Source organism: Anopheles coluzzii, chromosome 2, assembly GCF_943734685.1.
Source record: "Anopheles coluzzii chromosome 2, AcolN3, whole genome shotgun sequence".
Classification (NCBI taxonomy): domain Eukaryota; kingdom Metazoa; phylum Arthropoda; class Insecta; order Diptera; family Culicidae; genus Anopheles; species Anopheles coluzzii.
Window position 1 is genome coordinate 100840274 of NC_064670.1, and position 24465 is coordinate 100864738.

The following is a 24465-nucleotide window of genomic DNA, read 5'->3' on the forward strand; positions in this document are numbered from 1 at the left end:
CCCGTCTTTCACGATGTCCAATTTCCCAAGTATGTGACTATGTGGAATTAATGCCTAAGTGCAAGTTGAAAAATCCATGATTTAAGACATTCAATCGGTAACAGGTGTAGTTTTCCAAAAGACCGCTTTCAAAAAGCGAATTCAAGGTCTTCGGCCATCTATAACTCCTTTGGTGATGCGAACCAACAATGTCTATAACATCAGTTTATTCCAATATCTGCTATGACTTCATCCTTGGAGTTAAGGATAACCTACTTCCGTCTCCCTGGAACAAAAGTCTTCAAGTTTCTTCAGCTTCAGCTCTTCTGATTTAGCTTTAGTTAGAATTCTCAATTACAGGCATACATGATCCTGATCCTGATCTATCAATGGTATTTCTGAGAATCCTTGAAACAGTGCTAGAATCTCCACATCATCTTCCGAGTATTTTGTTGATCAGATCCAACGAATGTATAATGATTTCTTTCCGAATAATTCTTTCGCGGCATTAAAACACAAACAACCCCGTGTACGTATCATAACTTACTAGTAGCTATTTTGTTTACATCTCTACCGAACCCTTAGGGCCATGCAGGATTTGCATTCAACATGTCTCTTTTCAACATCTTTTTCACTGAAACGAAGTACTCTTCTATGATGTATTTTGAATTGCTTCATGCTGCACAAAATGCGAGCGTGCGCTTTGGTAGGTGTGCCGTGTGCGCAGGATGGTCATACAAGGACATGAAGATCGGTGCAAACAGTGCAGAGGTGGAATAATAACTATACTCGTGTTGATGATGATGATGATGATGATGAAGGGTTGATGAAAATGACAGAGTTTTCCCCGGGCAATACGAAACAGCAGGAAAAATCTTCCCACATTCACTATTCCCCGCCAAATTCTTCCCCCCCCTTTTCGTTGGTCACTGCTTGATACAATCTTCCAAATTGCATACCTCTTTATCGGAATGTTTCACTTCAAACCCCGTCCCCTCAGACAATAGACTATCATTATCGTAAAGCGTGTGTTGCGAATGAGTGTGCGAGTATCTGTGGTTTTCTATTAACTAGCTAGTACAGTGACATCATTGGATCAAAAAGGAGGTTCAAAAACAAAGATCAACAACATTCATCACTAAGACTGGAATGGAATTACTGCAGGTCAATATGAGATCACAAAATCACAAGAGTTCTGTTGGAATCAGGGGGACACGGGTGGGTCATCGCCAAATGTTTAACGATGCTTGCCTGCCTCCGATCCAGCCTCCTCACCCGCCGCCGGCGGACTGTAAAGTTTCGGCAGCTCGGACTCGAGTCGCAGCAGCTGCACGTACGTCTTCAGCTTCATCGTTGCGCCCGGTCCAACGCCAACACCCGCCCCCATCCCGTCCGCCTCGTTGGTGGCCGTCTTCACGAACGTCGAGTAGTACGACACGAGCTCCTGCGACCCATCGTCGTCCAGGTCCGCGATCAGGAGCGAATTTTCCTGATAGTTCAGATCGGGCTGGCAAAGCACTTCGGCCGCCGGATCGCCGCTGATCGTTTCGCGACAGAACTGAATCACGTTGCTTTGGCTGGTGTTTTCGATCTTGATGTAGGTCGAGTTGAACACGATCAGCTTGATCGTTTCCTTCAGGAAGCGCATGCGCGTCCGAAACACACCGGCCGGCCGACCCGATGACGAGGACGATGCAGATGACGATGACGTTTGGTTTTGGCCCCTCGCAGAAGAGGACGTCTTCGAGATGGCATCCAGTCCCGGAGGTCCAATCCACGGCTGCTGGTGGATGAAGCGCTGCCTGCTCGCGTCATCATCGTGCCATCGGATCAGTGCGCGCTTGAACCGCGAGCTACGGTTGTCCGGATCGCGCTGACTCCACTCCCAAAACTTGATCACAAACCCGTACATGGTGGACCGGTTGTCCGACCCAAAGTTGGAGAAGCTCAGCCGCACCGGTTGCATACCGTACAGCTGCCTTCCCGACACATTCCACAGCAACTCCCCGGTCGACTCCTCCGTCAGCAGCACCGAGGTGGAACAGTTCTCCGGACATTTGCCCCGATTCTCCACCACCAGCTGCTTCCCACCGACGTTCGTGATCGTGCGCTGCTTCTCCGTGTTGCGCCGCTGGCCGAAGAACTTGTGCTGGGGCAGATCGGTCGGCATCCGGCGCACCACGCGCATATCGAGCGCCTTCCGGTGGATCAGCTTGTACAGCTCGGGCAGCGATTTTGCCTTCTGCTGTTCGGACTTTTCCTTCACGCAGTTAAACTTCACGTTCAGCTCCTCGTCCAGCATCAGCTTGTGCACGTACAGGCACTCCTTGACGGCGTACGAGTCCCCGATCGTGATGCCCTTCCGGCCCGATATCATCACCAGCCGGTTGTGCTTGGTTTCGCTCGAGCTCGTCACAAACAGCAGATCGTACACCTTGTCCCCGTCGACGTCCGGAATCAGGAGCGGAAAGTCGAGCATATCGTTCTGCTTGCTGCCACCGCTGTTGCTGCGCTTGTTGTAGCCCTCCGCATGCCACAGCCACTCGCCGGACAGGGGATCGATACACTCCAGCTGGCCGTACTCGTCCAGCACGAGGCAGTCGGGCGCACCGCTCCGGTCCGCATCGAGCAGCGTGCAGTCGATGCTTTTCGGCTCGTTTATCATCTGATCGTACCACGCGACCTTGCCAGAACTGCCGACCAGCGAGATGATGCCGTTCCGCCGCCGGTACGACTCGTCAAACTCCGGGAACAGCTTATCCCCCCGGTACATGAAGACGAGATTTTTGCTCTTGCCGTGCACGCCTTCCACCACGTTGATGACCCCTTTCAGTTCGATTTTTTCGTAGTTGCGTATCCAGTTTTGGGTTTTAACGCGTTCCGCTCTAGACCGTGATAGGAAGGGAAATAATCCATGAATATGGGCTCCCGAGCAGGGACAACTTGAACGGGTCTTACCTTGCCGGACAGGACAGCTCATCTGAGCAGGGAATGATCCACAGAAACACCACCACCGCCAGGAAGCAGACGACCAGCGACGCCACGAAGCAGCACTTCCGCGGGAAGGACATCTTCCGGTCCGGGATCGAGCCGGCCTCGTGCAGGATGGCCACATTGTCCGCATGGAACACACCGCTCGCATCCTCCACATCGCTCGGGCTCGGCGGATACCCGCCATTGTACAGGGCGGCTCCTCCATTTTCCGTCCCTCCTGCGCTGCCGACGGTGGCGCGAACTTCCGCCACCGGTCGTCCCTTCATGCCGTTCATCATAATTGCGGTCGGGATGCCGCCTCTTGCACCACTGCTGCTTCCGCCGCCGCCGCCGCCAAGGGTTCCGCCTCCGCCGCGTTCCGCCGTGATCCGCCGTACCGTGATCGTCGTGGTGCGCCGCAGCAGCTCTTCTTCACTCTCCGAATCGGTCAGTGTCGTCTGTGGAAGAGGGGAGTATATACCACCGGACGAATCACTATTGGGCATGCTATGGTAAGACACTGCGCCGAGGGGTGAGTGTGTGTGTAAATTGGAAGAAAAGTAATCGAGATAGTACATTAGTAACACCCTATTTCCGGTTGTATTTATCCCCTTCAATATTACCGCTTGAAGACGTGTGGCGTTTTGCGGGCTGGGGTTTTGTGGAGCCTTGTGCACTCCAAACTGCAAAACCCGTGTGATGCTTTGCGAGGTGGGCTACAGATTTACGACCAGCGACAACAACGTGGCGGCTGCTCCGTTGGGCGCTTGCTACTAACTAACGCCCTGCACGCCATCCCGACCCGGTGCATCGTTTTTAATCCGATCGAATCTAATTAAGTTTAAGCTTTCTTGTTTATTATTCACTACGCTGAAGGTTTGCAGCGCCGATGTGATTGGGAAGTTGTGTTGTGCTAAATATTTCTTTTCTTTTCTAATTTCGTCCCCTGCTGGATGTTTTGCGCACATGCGTACAAGCAAAAGTTTAAATGTCTTCTTCTTTTTCTCCTTCCTAGAAGGAATTTCATCACCGGACGTTTCAAGAAATGGTGCAGAGTTCAATGTAACTGTTTGTTTATGTAAAAATGTACTTTTTTACGTAAAAGAGCATGTTCCACGAACAAAACAATTTTAATTTTTTTGTTCAACTTGTCCCCATTTGAAAATAACGAACACGCTAAAAGCCTTTTGGTCGAGCGCCCTCTATCCGTGAGTATGCAAAGTAGATTATGAGCGCGCGAACAGACCTTGCATCTTTTTTGTATTTTTATCTTTTGACTGCTTATATTAGGTAATGTAATATTATTTCACACCATTTTTATTAACTTTTTATGTATTGAGAGCATAAATACAATAAAACATAAAAATTCTGGTAAACATTCCGAAGCCGGTTGACATTTTTTTGACGTTCAATGCGTTTATATTAGTAAGTAACGGACTTCGGTCAATTATCGACGGTCAACCAATTCCCGTAAATAATTGCAGCATTTTCATCACTTAAATACATCTACAATAGCTTTATTCGAATTATTATATAATTTTAAAGCTTTCACAAATTAGTTTTCTCGAATGAAAAGTCCGCATCAATCATGTTTCCGCACGGATGTTCAGACTGCTTTCACGCGCCATGTCCTGCACCGCTCGCCCACAGTGCAAGGGGGAACCGTGCCGTGTCATGAGTTGACGTCTTCCTCCATCTTTCTTTTTGTCAAACTCTCGGTGAACTAAACACGCGGTGCGAAAGCACGAATAAAAATATCGAAAAATGGGTCGTATGCACGCTCCTGGTAAGGGTATTTCCAAATCCGCGCTACCGTACCGTCGTTCCGTGCCGTCGTGGCTCAAGTTGAGCGCCGAGGATGTGAAGGAGCAGATCAAGAAGCTCGGCAAGAAGGGCATGACTCCGTCGCAGATCGGCATCATCCTCCGGGACTCGCACGGTGTCGCCCAAGTGCGCTTCGTCAATGGCAACAAGGTTAGTTCGGTTTCCGGCTCCTCCTGCTGGTGGGGAGTGGAGCGGCTTCGATGGTCCGTGCGCCAGAACCGTACGGCTACCGAGTTGTGGAAAGTGGAGATTAATGCCCCGACTGCCGGGTGCCCTTTGTTGTTTGCTTGTTGTAGGTGCTGCGTATCATGAAAGCCGTTGGCCTGAAGCCCGACATTCCGGAGGATCTGTACTTCCTGATCAAGAAGGCCGTGTCGATCCGCAAGCACTTGGAGCGTAACCGCAAGGACATCGACAGCAAGTTCCGTCTGATTCTGATCGAGTCCCGCATCCACCGTCTGGCCCGGTACTACAAGATCAAGGCAGTCCTGCCGCCGAACTGGAAGTACGAATCGAGCACTGCCTCGGCTCTGGTTGCCTAAGCGCGCAGCAAGAGGAGGGAAAGGAGTTAAACCGCGAGGAAGGGAGGCCGACAGACCGGAAAGTGAAAAGAAGGATCGTATGCCTAACAATGGTCTGACGATGTTCAACTTCATACGTGGGATGTTGAGAATTTAAGAATACACAGCAGCTGGCGTCTGGTTGGGGTCAGTTTCTCTACAAAAAACACGGTGTTGATTGTTGGTTGCGCGCGAGACCGAAGAAAGAACTTGCATTTCTGCCTGCATGTTGTTGTATGTTCCGTTCAAAGGTTGGTAAACAAAGGTTGAGTAAGATGCGTCGGGTTGTTAGGCTAATTGAATGATGTCGGAACTGTGGTTGTTACTTTGGGTATTTAAAATTAACCGACGGGTAAACCGGTTTTAGGTAAACAGTTCAATGAGCTTTAGGATCTCATCGAACAATAGTTAGGATGAGGAACGTCTTCAATAGAATAGGGAATGGTGGATATAGATCCCCATATAAAATTTTAAGCATTTATCCTTACCGAAAGTTCTTGCTTTCGTGGACGTGGATATGGTGATATTGCCAACTGTTCGACAAAACTTTTCGATCGATAATGAATGATGATCGGTAATTAACATGAATTGTAGGAGTATCATATTTTGTAGAATTTCGCATTAAAATTTATTCTAATCAGATTACAGAAAACTAGAGACAATGTAAAATTACAATATTTTACACGCTTTACTGTTGAATGCATATGTTTTCGGATCGATCCAGCGGATCTATTCGGCAATCGTTGTGTCTTTTTAGGCTGAATTTGGACCATGCAGTAAACCATATAAGCATTGTTTTATATACTTCATGCTTCTTTTGCCTACAAAGTTCGATAGGAACCCTTCTTTCGGGGGTAGTGCTTCGTGATAATCAATTTTAAACAGCTCCCAATCTCTTTATGAGTTTTCTTCAATTTTTACATATTTTTCCTTCAAATTTGAGCAATTTGAATAAGCCACTTGATTTGTTTTTTAATGCCTTCAATATGCTATTAATCCATCATTTAAAGGATATATTTTCTTGTGAAATTTTATACTGTTATCAGATCATCTTTTAAAAGCAAACAAACCCCGAAACCTGATCGATGTCACATAAAGCATTGCGTGTGTTTGCGATAAGATCAATCGCATCGGGATCAACAGCACGTCATACACACCCATCGGTAGATCATCTCGGAAGCAGTGAGTGAACCGAAATCTATTGCCAATGTTGCAAACAAAACGGCAGCATACTTTAACTGATAACGGAAAGCAGCATTTTCAAACGCCACAACGTATTCCGATGTCGTTCGCACAGTCGGTACAGTAGTGTAGTTTGATGAGTAAGCAAAGCATCGATGATAAGCGGTAGCAACGATCCACGGTTGTAATTTCGTGTCTGCATCACGTCTAGTGTGCGCCAGTCTGGAATGTACAGAAATTGCAGTCTCCGTGGCTCCATTATCACCACGACGATATCATCCCGTAGCATTACACCTATTCTCAGAATCTACCCCACGGGTTTGTCCGTTTAATTACAACCAAACAAACAGAAGATTTGATGCAGCGAACATTAAACATTTGGAGCCACCTTTACGCGAACTACACACAACAGCCTACTGTTGTATCCATGTCCAAACGCTTGCGACAGGCAAACAGCATGCAGTCGGTAGCACATTGCGCTCGAGCGCGCGCGCGCGCTCGCGTCACAGCTTTACTGCATGGTCATATTTAGCAAAGCCCGCGTTCTTCACGGTAATCTTGGCTAAGATTTAATTGTGAGAGGTTTATTTACAGCTGCGCGCGCTTGTCAACCATAAGCCGAACTCTCTGGGATGGAAGTTTCTCGCTTTTGTTTGTGGATTAAGTAGCTTTTTTTATTTTAAAAGAGCAGACACTTTTTCTGCGTTCAAATTACTGTTAATATTTGGCTGAAATACTGCAAAACAAATTCAATTAAATACTAATTAAATGAAATCAGCTTAAACCATGTGCCAAACTAGAACATTCGCTACCACGAGCCAAAAGTAAAAACACTCCACATTGCATTGATAGGAATCAACGGGGACCGCGTGCCTTACTAGACCAACTTGGGTTTAATTAACTTCCAACAATTATTGTAGCACACACACATAAACAAAACAAAAAACTAAATCTTAACATTATCACTTATGTTTCGCATTAAAAAATGACAAAGAGCCGCTTCCTCTCCTAAGCATTCGGAAACGGAGTTAGTATTATTCTTTCCCTTTTTTTTTGTTTTGTTAGAGGGATAATAAGATCAGCATACCATACCATTAGAAACCTTTTTAAGTGGCGAGGGAGCCCGTTGGCTTTGGCGTCGTATTACCACGCACAAATACACAAATAGATTGACTATTAGAGAAAAGAGGGGACAAAAACTATTTGAAGAAATGTGATAACGTTGCCTCCGCGCGAAAGCTTTTTGTTGGCCTACTGAGGCGAAACAACAGAGAGTATGTGCGCGCGCGCGCAAGAGATAGAGAGAGATAGCGATGGGACGGCAGGACGAACGAGACACAGCCACACACAGACACGCAGCACGTACCGGTTCATGTCTCGTCCGAAGGCTTTTTCTGTGGCCGTAGACCCTACGCTGGGCTCAATTCCGTTCGAACGCTTGGCCGTGCCGGTTCTCTGCGGAAACAGACGCTGGATCTCACGCGTACACGTGTTTTAGTGTAGCCGCTTAAGTTCCTATTTATTATTTCTCCGTATCGGTCGTCGTGCCCTTTGTTTTGTGTGAAGTGTGCGTGTTTTGGTTTGTGCTAAGGCTCTTATAGTTAAGGATAAAAAGTAACAAAAAACACAGCACACAAAAATGGCAACGGCAAGCGACAGCAAGTACAAGCGCACCAACACGAACGGCATGCAGCATCAGCCGCTGGATGTGGCCATCGTTGGTGGTGGTTTGGTAAGTTGGGTTGCCCCGGTTCTAGCCAAACGAGTGATCAAGCAGTGAAGGGTGATTTGTTGGGCGCGCGCGCGTGTGTATGTTAATCCTGCGTGTGTAGGCACTTGTACTTTCGCCTAGAGTGGAGAGAAAGTTGTTGTATTTCTGTTGGAAATGTACTCATTCCACCGTAGTCGATTATGTTGTTCTTACTCCTCATTAAATCTCGAACGTAAATCAGACATTTTAATTACTTCCTTATGCATTTTTTTTACCATCTATCTTCCTGTCTTATCAATAATACTGATTGTTTTTTCGGCAGTTGTTGATTGTTCTGGAAGCAATCTCATCTATTTCGCAACATAATGTTATTCCTGCTCTCTGGTTTTTTTGCACTGACCGCGGTTAATACGTTGTATGGTCTCCCTTCTCCGGTTTGTGGTCTTCATTACCAAATTGAGCATTGCAACAGGACTCAAAAAGGGTTTACCAAAATAAATAAGCAGCTTGCTACGATTAAAATGCATACGAACGAACGCAGCTGTCAAACAAACACTCACGGCTCACTGTGATGGATTTCCACAAATCATGGACCGAACATTCATTTGTATTCTTTCACCCTCCATAGGTTGGCTCACTGTTGGCGCTTCACCTGGGCAAGAAGGGCCACGAAGTGAATCTGTACGAATACCGTGAAGGTACGCCTCCCGTCTATTTCCCGGCCTCTTTTCCAACGAACAGCGCGCGCGTAATTGATACGTTTCCGTATTCCTTACCTTTCTTCCCTTCCTTCTACAGACATCCGCACGGCCGAGCTGGTGATTGGGCGCAGTATTAACCTAGCCCTGTCCGCGCGTGGCCGCCGGGCACTGGCCGAGGTGGGGTTGGAGGATGCCCTGCTCAACCACGGCATACCGATGTCCGGCCGTATGCTGCACGACGTCAACGGCAAGTGCAAAATCGTCCCGTACGATGCAAACACCAACCAGTGCATCTACTCGGTTGGCCGAAAGCATCTGAACGAGGTGCTGCTCAACGGTAGGTAGTAGGGGATGGCTGCCCTGTAGAGCGTATTGAGTTACACCAACACCTTCCCCTCCCCCATATCCCGCTGTACAGGGCTTTTTACTAAGGCTTCTCCCGTGTGTATGTTTTCTTGCAGCGGCCGAGAAATACCCGAACATCCACCTGCACTTCAACCACAAGCTGGTCAGCGCCAACCTGGACGAGGGCAACCTGTCGATGGTTGAGTAAGTATAGCCAACGTTCCAGATCGTTCCAGACACGCGGCAGTGGTTGCCTTGATGTTTTTTTGGCAAAGAGCAGGGAAGAGACGATTCGCTGAATCGTTTTTTTGACAAAGTTTTCGCGACATCTCGCGATATGGGAGACAGACAGAGAACGATATCAACAGCACAAAAGCAATGCCCTCAGGTCCTATGGACAGTTCTCGATAGTTTATGGTTTTATGAATGCAATCTAATCTCCCGGTCTCTTCCCACCCGCGATGCCCGCCTTCATGTCTGTTTCATTGATTGCAAAAACTCACAGGCGCGCACGTTCCCTTATCTCTGTGTGTGTGTGTCTAGCAGATTGTGTCTGAGCACTATCGAAAAACACGGTCCCAAATCCCTCTGTCTACAGAGGCTTCACATTCTACAGACCAGCAGGAAGATGCCAGTCGTTATCTTCAAGTGGGCATTAAATCTGGGAGTTTTCCCGCTCGTTTGACTCATCCGTCTCAAGCCGGTTAAGCGGTGGGAATGTTTGGAGTGCGCGGATTACGGACAACGTGCCCAGCCACGGGCACCTCCATCCCCTTGCTCTTCCAACAATGCTAAAAACCACTCTTCTTCTCCCGCCTCTGCAGCCCCGTCACGAAAGATGTCAAGAGCGCCCGGGCGGACCTGATCGTCGGCTGCGACGGGGCGTACAGTGCGGTGCGGAAGGAAATCGTCAAGCGGCCGCGGTACGACTTCAGCCAGACGTACATCGAGCACGGCTACCTGGAGCTCTGCATACCACCGACCGCCGCCGGGGAATTCGCGATGCCCCACAACTATCTGCACATCTGGCCGCGCGGCCAGTTCATGATGATCGCGCTGCCGAACCAGGACCGCACCTGGACGGTGACGCTGTTCATGCCGTTCACGCAGTTCCACAGCATTACCGACCAGGGCCTGCTGCTCGACTTCTTCCGCCAGCACTTCCCGGACGCGATCGAGCTGATTGGGCGCGAGCGGCTGGTGAAGGATTTCTTCAAAACGAAGGCCCAACCGCTGGTGATGATCAAGTGCCGGCCGTACCACATCGGCGCGAAGGCACTGATCATTGGCGATGCGGCGCACGCGATGGTCCCGTTCTATGGGCAGGGCATGAACGCGGGCTTCGAGGACTGCAGCGTGCTGACGGAGCTGTTCAACCAGTACGGGACGGATCTGGCGCGCATACTGCCCGAGTTTAGCGAGAAGCGCTGGGAGGATGCCCACGCCATCTGTGATCTGGCAATGTACAACTACATCGAGGTAGGCGCGGTGGTGGTGCAAGAAGATGGTGGAGGAAGGGGGACCGTTTATTAACCCCCTTTTTTCCTGTGTTGCTTCGATTGACAGATGCGCGACTTGGTTACCAAACGGTCGTACCTGCTGCGCAAGAAGCTGGACGAGCTGCTGTTCTGGATGATGCCGAACACGTGGGTCCCGCTGTACAACTCCGTCTCGTTCTCGCACATGCGCTACAGCAAGTGCATCGCCAACCGGGCCTGGCAGGATAAGGTGCGTTCGTTGCGATCCCTATTTCTTTACAATTCTACCCATAAACGATCATTCCAGAGCGATCGAATAAGGTTAAAGGGAGGTGGGCTCTCTGGCCCTCTACCTTTATCGCTTGCAATGCTCGTCGATAGCGATAGCTATTTAAATGCAAACTGACCATAAAAACACAACCTCTCCCTCATACTGATAACCCACATTTTCTCCTCTCTCTCGCTCTCGTTTTGTCCTGCTCAGATTCTCACACGCGTACTGTACGGTGCGTCGATTGCGTCGGTTGCCGCTATCGGCGGTCTCTGCTACCGGCACGTGACTATGGGCCATCTCGAGCGGCTGTCGTCGCGCATCCTATCCACCTTCCAGCTGCTGAAACCGAAAGCAAGCGTCTAACTGTGCCCCCCCGTACCATTCGTTTATTGCTAAAAAATAAAACTTATATACTCATTCAACATGTTAACGTTTGCGATGTTTTAACGTGTTTTATATTTATTTGCTTTGTGTGTTTGGTTTGTTTCTACAAAAAACAACGTGTTTTCTTCTACACCTGTTTTTTATGTTTATAGTCGCATGCAACTAGATTTAATTGTACAATTGGGATGGCAAGAGAAGAAAAAAAATAATAACGAGAATACTTTTGTCCCATATTTGTTGTAGTGTAACAACGCAAGTTTGTACAGACACCGGAAAAAGAAAATTACAAAAGAACCTTCAAAATTTACCTAACTAAACACCCAAAAAAAAAAATAACAAAAAATAAGTAACAAAACACCCAGAAAAAATGTTACACAATTACACTTACACGAGAATTTAAATGCTAAACACTCCCAATGTAGTGTGTCCTCTCTTACGCAGCTAGTAATTGACTCCCTCTCGCAGAGCTGTATAACAATATCACCTGTTGGCACCGCACAATGGTTGGATCTTAGGTATGAAAAGAGTTGGTTTTGATCGTTCGTTTTTTTTTGTTTTTGGTACAGTCTCAATCCTTTCGATGCGAATTATAACACAATTTCCACGGGTTGCGTAGGATATCGTGATGATAGTGTGTTTCTGTGTCTCTTGTGCGTGATTTTGCCCCGTTTTCCCACCGCTATACACCGATCGTTTGTGTGTAAAGATGGCGGGAAGTACGGGGATCAGCATTTTTCTATTCCATAACAAGCTTCACATTCTTGTAGTCGGCAATGAAGCGCGATTTGTACGTTTCGAACAGATTGTCCAGCGCGCGGCAGAACCGCTCGTGCACCTCATCCACCTGTTCCTGCGTCGGGTTGTCTATTTGCGTCACTTCCACCGGGGCACCGACTGAAAAGGTTCATTTAAAAACATCGTCGTGAGCATTCCAGTTGTGCAGTTACACCACACAGCACGCCACACTTACCGACTGTGTTCAGTGGCTTCCGGCGCGGGATCAACCCGTAGCTGTACTGGAAGAAGCCCCGCCCGACGAAGGCGGCCGGCGCGATGCCGGTCGTGTTTTTCACAAACTCCTGGAACCGGCGCAACCGCGAGCCGGGCGGATTCGGCGGCTGATCGAACAGGTCGACCTCGCCGAACGTCATCACCGGCACCAGCGGGGTGCCCGCCTTGATCGCCAGCTTGCAGAAGCCCTTCCGCTTGCGCAGCACCAGCGTGTAGTTGTTCGGCCGGCAGTGCAGCGATTCGGCCGCACCGCCCACCACTATCACGACCGCGTTGGCCGTGTAGCCGTCGTCGTTCAGCGGGTGGTCCGGTTTGTTCGGCGCCTTCAGCAGGCTCAGGATGCTGTTCGGGTTGGCCGACACGAGGCCCCAGCTGAGCAGCAGCTCGCGGAAGAACGGTATCACAAAGTGGAAGTTTAGCGTCACCGGGCGGGAACGGATTTTGGGAAACTTGTCGTGAAAGCCGGTCGCATTGGTGGCAAAGTTGATGAAGGCTCCGAGGCTGGAAAGGAAGGAGGGTAAAGTTTTAATCAATTGAGAGGTACTAAGGAGGGTTGGAAACGTTGTTCAAAACGTGAGCTTGAAAAGGCCTTCTTGAGTGGCCATGGCAACGCACGTGGAAATCCTTCAAGAGCACGTGGCATTTAAAGAGGGAAAATGTAACCGCCGCCATTAATTTAAATGTTTTTTTCAAGGAAAGGACCAAGAAGAAGAAGAAAAAAAGTAAGAAGAAGAAGAAGAGGAAGAAGGAAAAAGATAAAAGGAAGAAGAAGGAAAAAGAGAAAGAGAAGAAGAAGAAGAAGAAGAAGAAGAATAAGAAGGAGAAAGATAAATGTAAGAAGAAGAAGAAAGAAAAAAAGGAAGAAGAAAAAGAAGACAAAGAATAAGGAGAAAGAGAAAAGGAAGAAGAAGAAGAAAAAGGAGATAGAGACATGTAAGAAGAAGAAGGAGAAAGAGAAAAAAGGAAGAAGAGAAAGAAGACAAAGAAGAAGGAGAAATCGAAAAGGAAGAAGAAGAAGAAGAAGAAGAAGAAGAAGAAGAAGAAATGCTTCTTTATGTCGCTCAGCATGTAGTATTTTAACTCCTGTTAATTAATAATCTAACCTAATCAAACGAGCTTATGAAGCTGTGATAACAAGGCGTTAAGCAATCCAAAGGATTTTTTCCCCACATAACCCACCCGACCGCACACAATCCCTGCCACGTACAATTAACATTACGCTGCAACATCTTGCTGCCCGTCTGTAATCTGCTGGTCGTGGGGATTAGTACCAAGGTGGCCACAAGAAACAAGCCAATCGATAAAATCACTTCTTCCCGGCTGATACGATTCGTTCGCAATTGCGCACGACGCCCACAGCAGAAGGTTGAAAAGACGGTGGTTGTTATCTTGCAATTAAAATCTCTCCAAAAAGTAGTAGTAGTAGTCGTCGTGATCGTTCGTCGCGTGTAGTAAACAAAGTTAAACTGGACGATTTACACTTTGGACCCTTTTGGGGGGGTTTTGGGGGCGACGCCGTCCTCCCTATAGTCAAAAACACTCCGAAACGATAGGCCCAGAGTTTCTATGCACGGTCCCAAAGAGCCGGTCGTATCTTATCAGCTGGTTCGATAGACGATTGCTCGCCTGCTGCTGCTGCGTGCGTGCTCAATCATCTCCGAAAAGGCTCCAAAGAATTTGAGTAATTATTTTCGGCGCAATAAACACCACAGCACCTCCTGACCTCCTCCCTTTGTGGGGTGAATTGCGGCTTCCAGAATGTTTCACCGGTTGTGATGCGGATCTACTGTAGCTACTACTTACCCAAGCACGCCGTGCGGGAAGGCGGCAAACAGGTAGTTCCGGTTAGGGTCGAGATCAACCGTTTTGTGCAGCTTCGCCGGGAAGTAGCTCTGGTAGAGCTTCCACCAGAACAGCTCTCGCCACCATGTTACACTATTACAGAGAGAGAGGGAGAGATAGAATAAGTGTGGCGTTCTTTTTTTGTGTGGATGCTGCACATTACCCCTGTCCTCGGCCCCCGTTCAAAGTCACTTTTCGATCAGTGTAGATGAAGTATCCGTAGATGACGCACAGCGATTTAATAAACAAGTTGCCATAGATCTGGAAGAGTAGGCATGGAGACCGTAAGCTAGGTTAGACACGCGGTTGCACACTTCAGACAAGCCTCCGCCTCCTCTACTTACCAGCAGCAGGAAGTACGATATTAGCATGCCCAGCTCGCCGAACAGTATCAGCCACATCCACAGGGCAGTGGACAGGGTTTCGATCCGCCGCCTCATCGGCACATTCAGTGGGGCCCATTCGATTTTACCCATCTTAGGTTTTGGTGAGCGCGTCTAGAACCGGTACCGGGGGATGTTTCACCACTACGACTCGCCCTCTGTGGGTATGTGATTAAGCAAAACCATGTGATTAGATCGAAAGTAATGACAGTTGATTGGATGCTGCAGCAACCCCGGCAGCAACACTTACTAATACATCTAAAATAACAAGAAAAGAATACACTACACACTAGGGAGTTCACAGTGGAGCGCGCACTGGTCTCCCCTGGGGTTCAGCACGGGCGTAAGGTTAGAATGTGACTGCACACGCACCTCTTCGACGAGTCAGCACACGCGAGCCGAGCAGCAGCAGTAGGCTCTGGACGTGTGGTGGTTACTAACAACTACACACGCTAGCAACGTTTACTCTGATCGGTGTACCCGGCTGTACTGTCCCGCCTCTTCTATTCTTCCCGTGCAGTATGGCCGAAGGCTTTCGGTGGCCGTTTCGGTTTGTGTCGGCGACCGACAGACGCACACAGTTGCGTTATCAGAAGGACGGCAAAAGCACACTGTGCGTCCCGCCGTTCTCAATTGTATGGGGGAAGGGAGGAGGGAGCCGAAAATTGATAGTAGTGTGCACAGCAGGTGAACCCTCAATCGTGATAAGCTTCTCCCTTATTCCCTTTACGGTTGCAACGGAGCAATGTCGTTGTGATGACGATTACGGGGAGGGGGTTGTTGTTGAGTTCGAAATGCAACTGTCGTTGGCATTCTGTAACATTTTTGGTGTTTTTTTGAGGGGGGGTGGACAATTATTCTGGAAAAATGCAACATCATGCAATTCCTTGCCATCAAGCACCCGTCAAGTATCCACTTGAGAGTTTGACCCCCGACAACAGCGGCCGACGGTCCGATACGATTGCAAACGAGATATAGAGCTGATTTGATAAGAATCCAATCAGCATACAATGGTATTGTCGTAATCGCCGCTTTTTTTCTTACACGATTTGTTGTGCGGGTGGTAGATGAGGAAAGGGTTTAAAGCGGGTTTCTCGCTCCAAAGATAAAATGCACCGATTTTATGCATTACATGATCCTTTTTAATCTTAACATCGTAGCAATAAAAAGTAATGGCAAATAATATTATTTTTTTTTCTACAAATCAACCGTTACACCATCTAAAGCATTTAGCAGAGAAAAAGTTAATTACTGTGATTTTAGATTGCAGAAATAAAAACTCTTAATCATAGCAATGACAAAAGAGATAGAAAAACAAAGACACAAACGACCGGTACGTTGATAAGCGCCTCCTCTCTCATCACCTTCGATAGCTCAGTTGGTAGAGCGGTGGACTGTAGAGAGTGAACACACGCACACGATAGAGAGAAATCCATAGGTCGCTGGTTCAAATCCGGCTCGAAGGAGGCGCTAGAAAATCTTTTTGTTTCTTTTTTGTTCTCCCCACACACTTCAAACTGTGAAACATTTATTCCATAATTTACCTTTCAAATGCAAATTTTACGCCGACTTCACATTGATTGCCTATGGCGCATTGCAGCAGTTGACGTCAAAGTGTTCGCTCTCGTTCGCACGTGCTTCTCGTGTCGTCTAGTTAATAGAGGTTTCTTTTTATGTGCGTTTCTTTTTGTTTGTTTGTTGCGATACTTCAGCAAAAATGCAAAATTTGTTTACTGTGTGCTCAACAATATCGTCGTGGGTGGGAGCGTGATGATTTTCCGCTAACGTCAACACTTTCATCCACCCGATGTTATGATGATACGAACGAATAACAAATCTTCGTCAATCTCACTCTCGAGCGCGGGCAGGTTCTTAAAAACCGCCCAAGAACACTGCGACGAGCGCCTTAAGTCGATAAACGATCACACACAAGGGACGGGGTGGGCACAGTAAATTTGTATATTATTTCACCCCCTGCTGCACAGCTCACCGGTTAATCTACCCCGAGCGAGCCGACAAGTATATCACAGTGTTTGTGTGCTGGCCCTTTACGCTCCGTGCGCTGAATGGGTACTGATCGCGTGTGGAGGGCTTTGTCGCGTACCGTTTTGTCGCGCAAAAACGGTGCTCTTTCTCTACTGGCGTGTTTGACGCCGCATGCGCATGCGTCTGTCTATTAGAGAGAGGGAAGCAGTTGACTCTTGGAACATGATACCTTCCGTCGGCTGTTGTTTGATAGTTTGATCAGCTCTTAGCAGCAGCAGCAGCCGGTTATACACGATAGCTTATCTTTAGCGTTCCTTTCATCAGCACACACACACACTATTCATGCACACGCACTGATAAGGGAAAGGCCCTTTTCCTGGATACGCCGGCACAAACATACCCCAAAATCTATCACCACAAACGATGTACCACTTGATGCGTTTTCCTTCCCGCAGCTCGAGATCTTATCAGCATTTATGCCGATGATGCAATTACGTTATCATTTATCAGTCATTGCTTCTTGCTGAGCAAACAACGTTCGGTTTAGCAATGAATCAACGAATACTCACTAGTACTGGTTTTGCCTGTCCCTTAATCTTGAACCGAATGGCTTCACCAAATGCCGTTGCGGAATCACTTTCACTGGGGCATGATGCAAACTGAGACGATAAAAACACGCCCGCAGACCAACGTCCGCACCCAATGAATCAGCTTTTCTTCCACCCTCTGTGCTTTCTTCTGACCACCGGCCAAACATGACTAATGATGCCGGGTCCGTTTGTCATTGTAGAATGCGATCTAACAATGACGCTTATACTGGGAGCTTGTCGCGTATAATAACTGAGTGGCCAACTTTTCTCCTCATGCGCACGCTAACAACGATTGCTTACGATGATCATGTGCTGATCTCTCTCTCTCTCTCTCTTTCTCTGTGCTCATGCTATTTTCTCGGGTGCTCTACTGGGGAGGAAATATAGTGGAAAAATACAATGACGAGAGCGATGATGATGTCACGATGATAATTTTCTCGAACACAAGCGACCCTCATCCCCATTGATAGTGGAGGACGGGTCAATGTGCGGGTTGTGTCTGTGTAGGATTTGTCTAATGCATGCGTCTTGTTCTTCAATTGCTACGCATAATTGGCGACGATGTACACTTATTAAGGACAATGCACCTTGATATATCTTTGTGATGAGTTTGAGTAGAGGTTAGAACTTTAAAACAAGCGGAAGTAATCAAACAGCATTATGAGCTAGCATGTGCTGTTAGCTGGCTCTGAGCTGAGGATCGTGATTAGGAAATTGCAGAGCGCTTTTAATGCTTTTTTCGATTTCTCTTTCTTCTATTGTTTAAGATGAATGTTTTAAATCACTTTTTGAATTTGAATAACAAACAACGCATACAGTTGTAGCAACTTTTATGGCGACCAGTTATACCGTTGGCATTTTAAAAGCAAAAACAAAACTAAACATTGCATTGCATACATTTAGGCGCTTGAGCAAAATGTACCTCCGGGATGTGATTTGCTTAGTTGCACCGAAAGCTGGGTAGAACGTAGAATGAATGCATTATCGGCAACAGATTTAAAATCGCCTTTTTAACATTGAATAAACTGCGTGTTTTTAACATATAGTTAATTTAAAAAAAAAGTTGAAAAATTAGAAAAAAGTATTTTAGAAAAATAATCGTTCTAATGAACACATCTGAAAATATGAGGTAACAAGAAGCCCTTATTCTGTAATTCATGTAAACCTTACATTAGAATACAAACAAACATGAAACATTAGATACCAACACCTTACTTATACACACCTTGCTCCCAGACATTCAAACACATCGAAAGGTGTTCATTCCAACGGCGGCGTGTTCATGCACGCTTGCCGGCTTTGCGTGATTTGTTTTGATGCCGTCTTTCGCGGCTGTAATGATCCCTCCTCCGATGATCACCCTCCCCACTGTCACCATATCTTCGACTCTCCCTTCTTCGTACACGTCCATTACAACGTACCGCACATGTAAACAAATCGCATCGCATGCAAAATAGCATGATTTGATAGACATTTAATAAATTGCGGAAGAACTTAATTCAGTAAAAATCAGGCTTACTATAAGAAAAAGAATAACTCTTAAAACAACCATCATGACGAAATACAAAACCCGGACGTAAGAAAATGTCAACGATAAATATTACAAACCTTCGCTACGATCGTTAGAGTTGCCATTTGGAAGTTATTCTTCTTTTAATCCAGCTTTCCTGCACGCAAACGCAATAAAGATAATTAGAGCTGATTCCATTCTCCACCGCGCTCTGGTTGTAATAAAATAATAGTAATTAGCAGTAAATGGTCGTGTAATGTACATAAAAAGAAGAAGAAGAAAAAAAAAGAATAAATCAAACGCACTCTTCTGCTGTTGACATTCTCACGTCAGCGGCCAGACTTGCCCAAATGCGATATTGATTAAGTCGTGCAGTGACAGTAATAACAATTTACCTCCGCTCTGCCACTCCACCAACGCTGCATGATCCACCGCGTAAGGTTAATTTCCTTCCCAACCCTTTCAGACCCCTCCAAGGGTTATGCTAACGCGCGGAAAAGGTTACGGACAGAGAGCAGCACGCGGACGGGATCGGCGCGTGATTGGCGCGTACACATCTCGTTTCGATTAGTGGAAGCAGCGCTGTGGATGTAATTAAACAAAGTCCGGGTCCGTGCGGAAGCAGCGAAGGAACTGGCCAACAGAAAGTAGTAAGAAAACCGGTTGCGGCGGTATGATGTAATTAGATGTGCTGTATTTGAACGCTTTTTTACAGGGTTTCCCACGATTTATTGGTTGGTTCCCACGATTTATTGGTGCGTTCCCACGATTTTTTGGTCATTTCCCATAATTTTTTGGTAGCAACCCACGATTTATTGGTCGGTTCCCAAATATTATTGGTCGGTTCCCAAATATTATTGGTCGTTTCCCAAATATTATTGGTCGGTTCCCAAATATAATATAATATAATACCGACCAATAATATTTGGGAAACGACCAATAATATTTGGGAACCGACCAATAATATTTGGGAACCGACCAATAAATCGTGGGTTGCTACCAAAAAATTATGGGAAATGACCAAAAAATCGTGGGAACGCACCAATAAATCGTGGGAACCAACCAATAAATCGTGGGAAACCCTGTAAGAAGATCAGAATATGAAATCTATTTGAAAACGAACTGCACACATTCTTCGCCAGTTTGTAAAGAAATCAGAGTGACAAATAATTGACATTAGAGAAGGCTGTATTGTGCGTTGCGAAGCTGTGCCCACGCTTCGCTGCTCTAGAATGTGCGTCCCAATGTCTGGCTCGAAACGTTTGCGACAGTCTGCGCAGAAGGTGTTGGCGACGATGGGCATGATCGCTTTACGAACCCTCCCAAAAGTATTCGTATTCTGCCTTTGCACACCCGCACACAGCAGTGTCTGTCTTTCTGCTGTGCTAATATTGATAAATGACAGTGAATATGAATGTGAAAATGTCACCCATTCTGTTTCGCAGCGTGCGATCTGCCATTTCTGTTGCGCCACCGAGCGAACGCGATCGAGTGACACAGCGCTACGCAAGGGGTTACTACTGCAAACAGGGGAAATATTTGGTGCATGCTATCATAAAAGCAAGAGCGCAAGCTTCCTCTTCTAAACCTGCCCAGACTGGGCAATGTTTTCCGAATGGTTTGAAAAATATTGGACCTCAACCTCTCCCCGCACCCGGGATGTCATCGGATGCGAAATTTGAATAATCAAATTCTTCGCTTCGAATAGCACCAAATTAGCTAGCCAAACATGATTATGGGTGGGAAGAGCAGCCACCGCCAAACAGCCATGAAAACGCCGAATCTCTAATGGATCGTGCAAATTCTGCGACCTCTCGACACCAATCGTTCACACTTCCTGGTGGGTTTGGCTGTGAACGAGTTGAAGAATACGCGCAGTACCTGTTTTTGGAAGCGGTTGTTGTTGTGGTTTTGAGAAGAAGGCAGACTGCCTGCACAACCTTCGACCTCGTGACGTTCGGTGCAGGCATAAGTGACAAACCGACATTACCGATACGGGTGCGTCTAGTGTCGGTGCAGTGATTGAAAAGTGGCGGTAAGTGAATACAAGATTTGATGTAGATTTTATGCTTCAGATCCGGTTTAAACCACACCCCGGACAGCATCAGAACTTCTCAAATCATTAGTTCATTGGTCAGCCTTCACATTTTCTTCTCATTTTTTTTCTGCACTCTTCACTCCCTCTAGCAATGCTAACAACATCATCCACTTCACGGTAACCTCACGATCACTTCTCCGAAGCACCTGATGCTACCACAAACACAAAACTTACATCTGATTGCACTAGGTCCGGGAACTGCGAGAACATCTCCCCCGCTCGGATATTCAATGGAAGTCTATTTTTGGGAATTCTAAGGAATTCCCCAGTCGCCTGAGACATCTCCAACGCGCGTATGGCGGATCTACCAGTGTCGGACAATGTGATATCGTCGCCTCACGCTTCTCGCCTTACCATTCTTAGAAGCTTCATTGCTTCATTATCTCACAACGCGGTGTCGAATGCTGCAAAGCAAGACACAGGTACACGCTCATTCATCCTCACCCTCGTGGTGGTTCGTGTCATACTCCCCCCGGCCCGGGGTGTATCGAATATCACCTCCACCACCTCAACGTATGATGCAATTTGTTTAATTAATCAACTTTACGGTGTGCTGGGGTGACTGCCGTAGGTTCTTACAACGGACAAGCTCACCAGTTCCGTGTGATCGCGAGGACCGACGACGTTGATCTTCATCATCGTCGAGAGTGCTGGGAGAGACGGCTCACGACTGATTGATCGACCGACTGATCTTTGACGTCGCACCACAAGACCACATGACACGGATGTGTGTGTGTGAGCATGTGGTAAAGGATCTTGATCTGGCGTGTCCTAACCAGAATTAAAGGGGTCAAGTTGAAGAGGTCACACCACATCATGTGCTGGGATGGGTTTACCCATGGTCCCCAAAACGTGTCAGGTGCTCCGCTGGAACACGCTAGAAATAAAGAATTTGATATTTTTAGATGAGACAAGACGAGGATCTCACAAGGAGATGATTATCTCCGGAAGATATTTCATATTGAACACATTTATTTTTGCACAGAATTCCTTTTGTGTTTGAGCGGCAACTTCAAGCGACAGGGCAAAGTATGTTCGTTATTGCTCAATTTTGGATCCCTTCCGTAGGTGTAGATGGGCATTTGGCACACATTAGCATTGTCGTTGGCTGGTCATTTTACTGGCAAACTTAATTCAACGCAGTCCTTCACCTTTTACCAAGCACATAATACATATTCAATTGTCATACCATTGCCTACCAGCAATTGTTCACACACACACAATTATTAGATTCCAACAAAGCGCAGAAGGTAATCATCGTTCAAAAGGATTGCCCAGTGACGAGATCGTTGAATTGGCTATTAGAGTGATCATTTGTACTGGTGTAGAGCACCTCGGGTTGGACAGGAAAGGAGATCGTTCTAAGTGATGATGTTGTATACTCAATTTCGCAAAAGGAATAAGGTTGTTAAGAACAATGACCATAAGGATGACATTTTCCTGTACCTCAAGTTCAAGACATACCAGCAGAGTAGCAACATTGTTGGGATAGCATCTGTGTCCAATTGGTTCCATTGGTGCTCTCAACCAAATGTCGTATGATTGCGCTGATTGCACATCCAAAACAGTGGCCCACCATCAATGGCTGATTGACTCAATCTGTAAGGTGTTGTTTTGTGCTGGGGATACATTTAATAAGTCTTTTGGTTGCCTTAAGGGGGATGAAGGTGATGACAATGCATGCCACCTCTTTTCGGATGATGAATTCCACGAGAGGGTGGCTATTGCACACCAATTTACTAAGGTGACCCATTGACATTTGACGACACCAAACGCGCACACAAACACCTGGCTCAACAATCTGTCATATTGAATTGTCAACGAAATTTTGTGCGTCGCTTCCAAACTCACCATCGCGTGTCCCGTTTTCCCTTCCCGTCTCTAGGCTCGACCGATTTATTTAAACGTTTCAGTAGCGCGCTTGTGTGCGCGTGAAACAACAAACCAGGCTGTATAACCTCCAAATCGGAGGAGTAGCTTACCCGCTTATAAGCCACACAAACAAACATTTAGGTAATCAAACGCACTGTGTACACAGACAGAGCCCACCGAAACGATATTTTCGGCGAGGGTTTGTGGTTTGATCGCTATCGTGCGAAGTCTTTACCCGTCGTTCGGCCAATGATTACGATCGAACGTCGATCGATCGTCATCTAACCCGGGCAGGGTGTCCTTCGCCCGAAATTACTCATTAAAAGCGCTGGTCAGGCTGCAAATCGGCAGCTTAATGCCGCCGTTGACCTCTGAACTGAGCAATGCGGACCCCCCGTAAACGGTGTTGTGTGCTCATCTGGGCTGGGAAGCTGCAATAAAATCGCAATCAAACAAGCTGAACACGATACGCCGGTGGTGAATCATTAGAGTGACGCGGGGTTTGGTACCGCCGCACGGGGAAGGAAGGTTTCAATCGATTTCATTTCCGGCGATCTTGTCCGATAAAACCCTGAGGTATCTTCGGAGGATGGTCTAAAAATATCTCACACTAATTTGTGCAAACGATCGCTAAGACTCAAAAAGGTTCTGTGTCGATTAGGTTTAATTCTGCAAAAAATTGATGCGAAAGATTGTATCTGATCAATTAAGACAATGCTTACTTAATCCTACTTTATAGCTAATTTCAATCATTAAGATAAGGTGTAGCTTTATGCCTCAGAAGCTACTACCGAACTGGACGCTTAATAAAATGTATACAAAGACAGATGACAAATAGCCCACCATCAAACAAAACGACGACACTTTGTGAGATAAAACAAAGCGTTAATTAAATATTATTCCCCATCAGCGAGCTAATCTTCCGTCGTGGCAGACCGTCCGATTGTTTATAATCCAACAAACCACCACCACCATCAACGTGGACCGTTTAGTGTGATGGATTTACGAGCTTGCGGCCGACCGTGGGGATGGGTCCCATCCACTTTTGACAGCTAATGATAGCACATTTGGGGCGCATTTCATTGGCCATATTTCACAGGCAGAGTGTCGAGAGGCTCGTCTCATCGGCTACGATCGACGTTGGGGGGTATTGTGGATCAATCGGTGATCGATGCGATTGATGGATGTGAAACCAATTATGGGCTGAGAGGATTAAACGGAAGCTCCAGCCAGTGTCGGGCGCTTTAGCGGAGCTGAGGAAGATGATTGGTGTACCGATTGATCGTAGCAAAGTGGAACCGTTTATTGGGTACGATTAAACAGTTAGGCATCTACCGTACTTACAAACTGAATGGATAAGTACACGCAGTAGTTTCAAAGTTTTACCCGAGAAGCTAGCCATATGAACCACCTGCAATTTATTATTCAACGCTCGGTGAAGAAATCAAGACATTAATAAAAGATACGCATCCAAACTATCCAAATATTTTAATCTGTCAAACAACGCACCGAAGCTGGGCGGTGCCGGGGACTTTTAATCCGATCGCTTCATTCGGCCGTTTGGGCCATTCCCAAAAGGGCGTCGTCGGCGGTGGTGGCTGGCGTTTGGCCTTTTCCAATCGATCGGTGAGTTGTTTGGAAACCGGCCACCTTCAAATGCCTTCAAATCCCTTTTTGCTGTAACCCAAGGAGGAAGGAGGTCGTGGCGAGCTAAACATCATTGACACCAATCCGAGGCTGGACTCAGCTCACTTCCCTCCCC

The 24465-nt window shown here is 46.9% G+C and overlaps 4 protein-coding genes and 1 non-coding gene across 8 annotated transcripts; 3 read left to right on the forward strand and 2 right to left on the reverse strand.

Annotated features, from left to right (window-relative positions):
- Window positions 1-509: 509 nt before the first annotated feature.
- Window positions 510-3903, reverse strand: LOC120951443 (uncharacterized). Its single transcript, XM_040370183.2, has 3 exons — window positions 3576-3903; window positions 2938-3472; window positions 510-2864 (listed from the first exon to the last, which is right to left on the reverse strand). The coding sequence occupies exons 2-3, from the start codon at window positions 3456-3458 to the stop codon at window positions 1217-1219; spliced, it is 2169 nt and encodes a 722-aa protein (XP_040226117.2). The 5' UTR covers window positions 3459-3472; window positions 3576-3903; the 3' UTR covers window positions 510-1216.
- A 730-nt stretch (window positions 3904-4633) lies between these two features.
- On the forward strand, window positions 4634-5406 carry LOC120947934 (40S ribosomal protein S13). The gene is made up of 2 exons (XM_040363774.2): window positions 4634-4926; window positions 5073-5406. The coding sequence occupies exons 1-2, from the start codon at window positions 4717-4719 to the stop codon at window positions 5316-5318; spliced, it is 456 nt and encodes a 151-aa protein (XP_040219708.1). The 5' UTR covers window positions 4634-4716; the 3' UTR covers window positions 5319-5406.
- Window positions 5407-7927: 2521 nt separating this feature from the next.
- Window positions 7928-11449, forward strand: LOC120947932 (kynurenine 3-monooxygenase). The gene is made up of 7 exons (XM_040363767.2): window positions 7928-8250; window positions 8858-8927; window positions 9028-9267; window positions 9392-9479; window positions 10100-10754; window positions 10842-11003; window positions 11238-11449. Exons 1-7 carry the CDS (start codon window positions 8158-8160, stop codon window positions 11388-11390), a joined length of 1461 nt encoding a protein of 486 aa, XP_040219701.2. The 5' UTR covers window positions 7928-8157; the 3' UTR covers window positions 11391-11449.
- A 556-nt stretch (window positions 11450-12005) lies between these two features.
- On the reverse strand, window positions 12006-17419 carry LOC120947933 (2-acylglycerol O-acyltransferase 2-A-like). Of its 4 annotated transcripts, none has more exons than XM_040363772.2 (6): window positions 17203-17419; window positions 14609-14805; window positions 14428-14525; window positions 14226-14357; window positions 12382-12923; window positions 12006-12305 (listed from the first exon to the last, which is right to left on the reverse strand). In XM_040363772.2, the coding sequence occupies exons 2-6, from the start codon at window positions 14738-14740 to the stop codon at window positions 12148-12150; spliced, it is 1062 nt and encodes a 353-aa protein (XP_040219706.2). In that variant the 5' UTR covers window positions 14741-14805; window positions 17203-17419; the 3' UTR covers window positions 12006-12147. The 4 variants fall into 4 exon arrangements, with proteins under 4 accessions (XP_040219706.2, XP_040219703.2, XP_040219707.2 ...); XM_040363769.2 differs by lacking the exon at window positions 17203-17419 and adding an exon at window positions 16192-17174; XM_040363773.2 differs by lacking the exon at window positions 17203-17419 and adding an exon at window positions 15020-15168.
- Trnay-gua (transfer RNA tyrosine (anticodon GUA)) lies at window positions 16011-16113 on the forward strand. Its single transcript has 2 exons — window positions 16011-16047; window positions 16078-16113. It is a non-coding gene; the product is annotated as a tRNA-Tyr (tRNA).
- Window positions 17420-24465: the final 7046 nt, after the last annotated feature.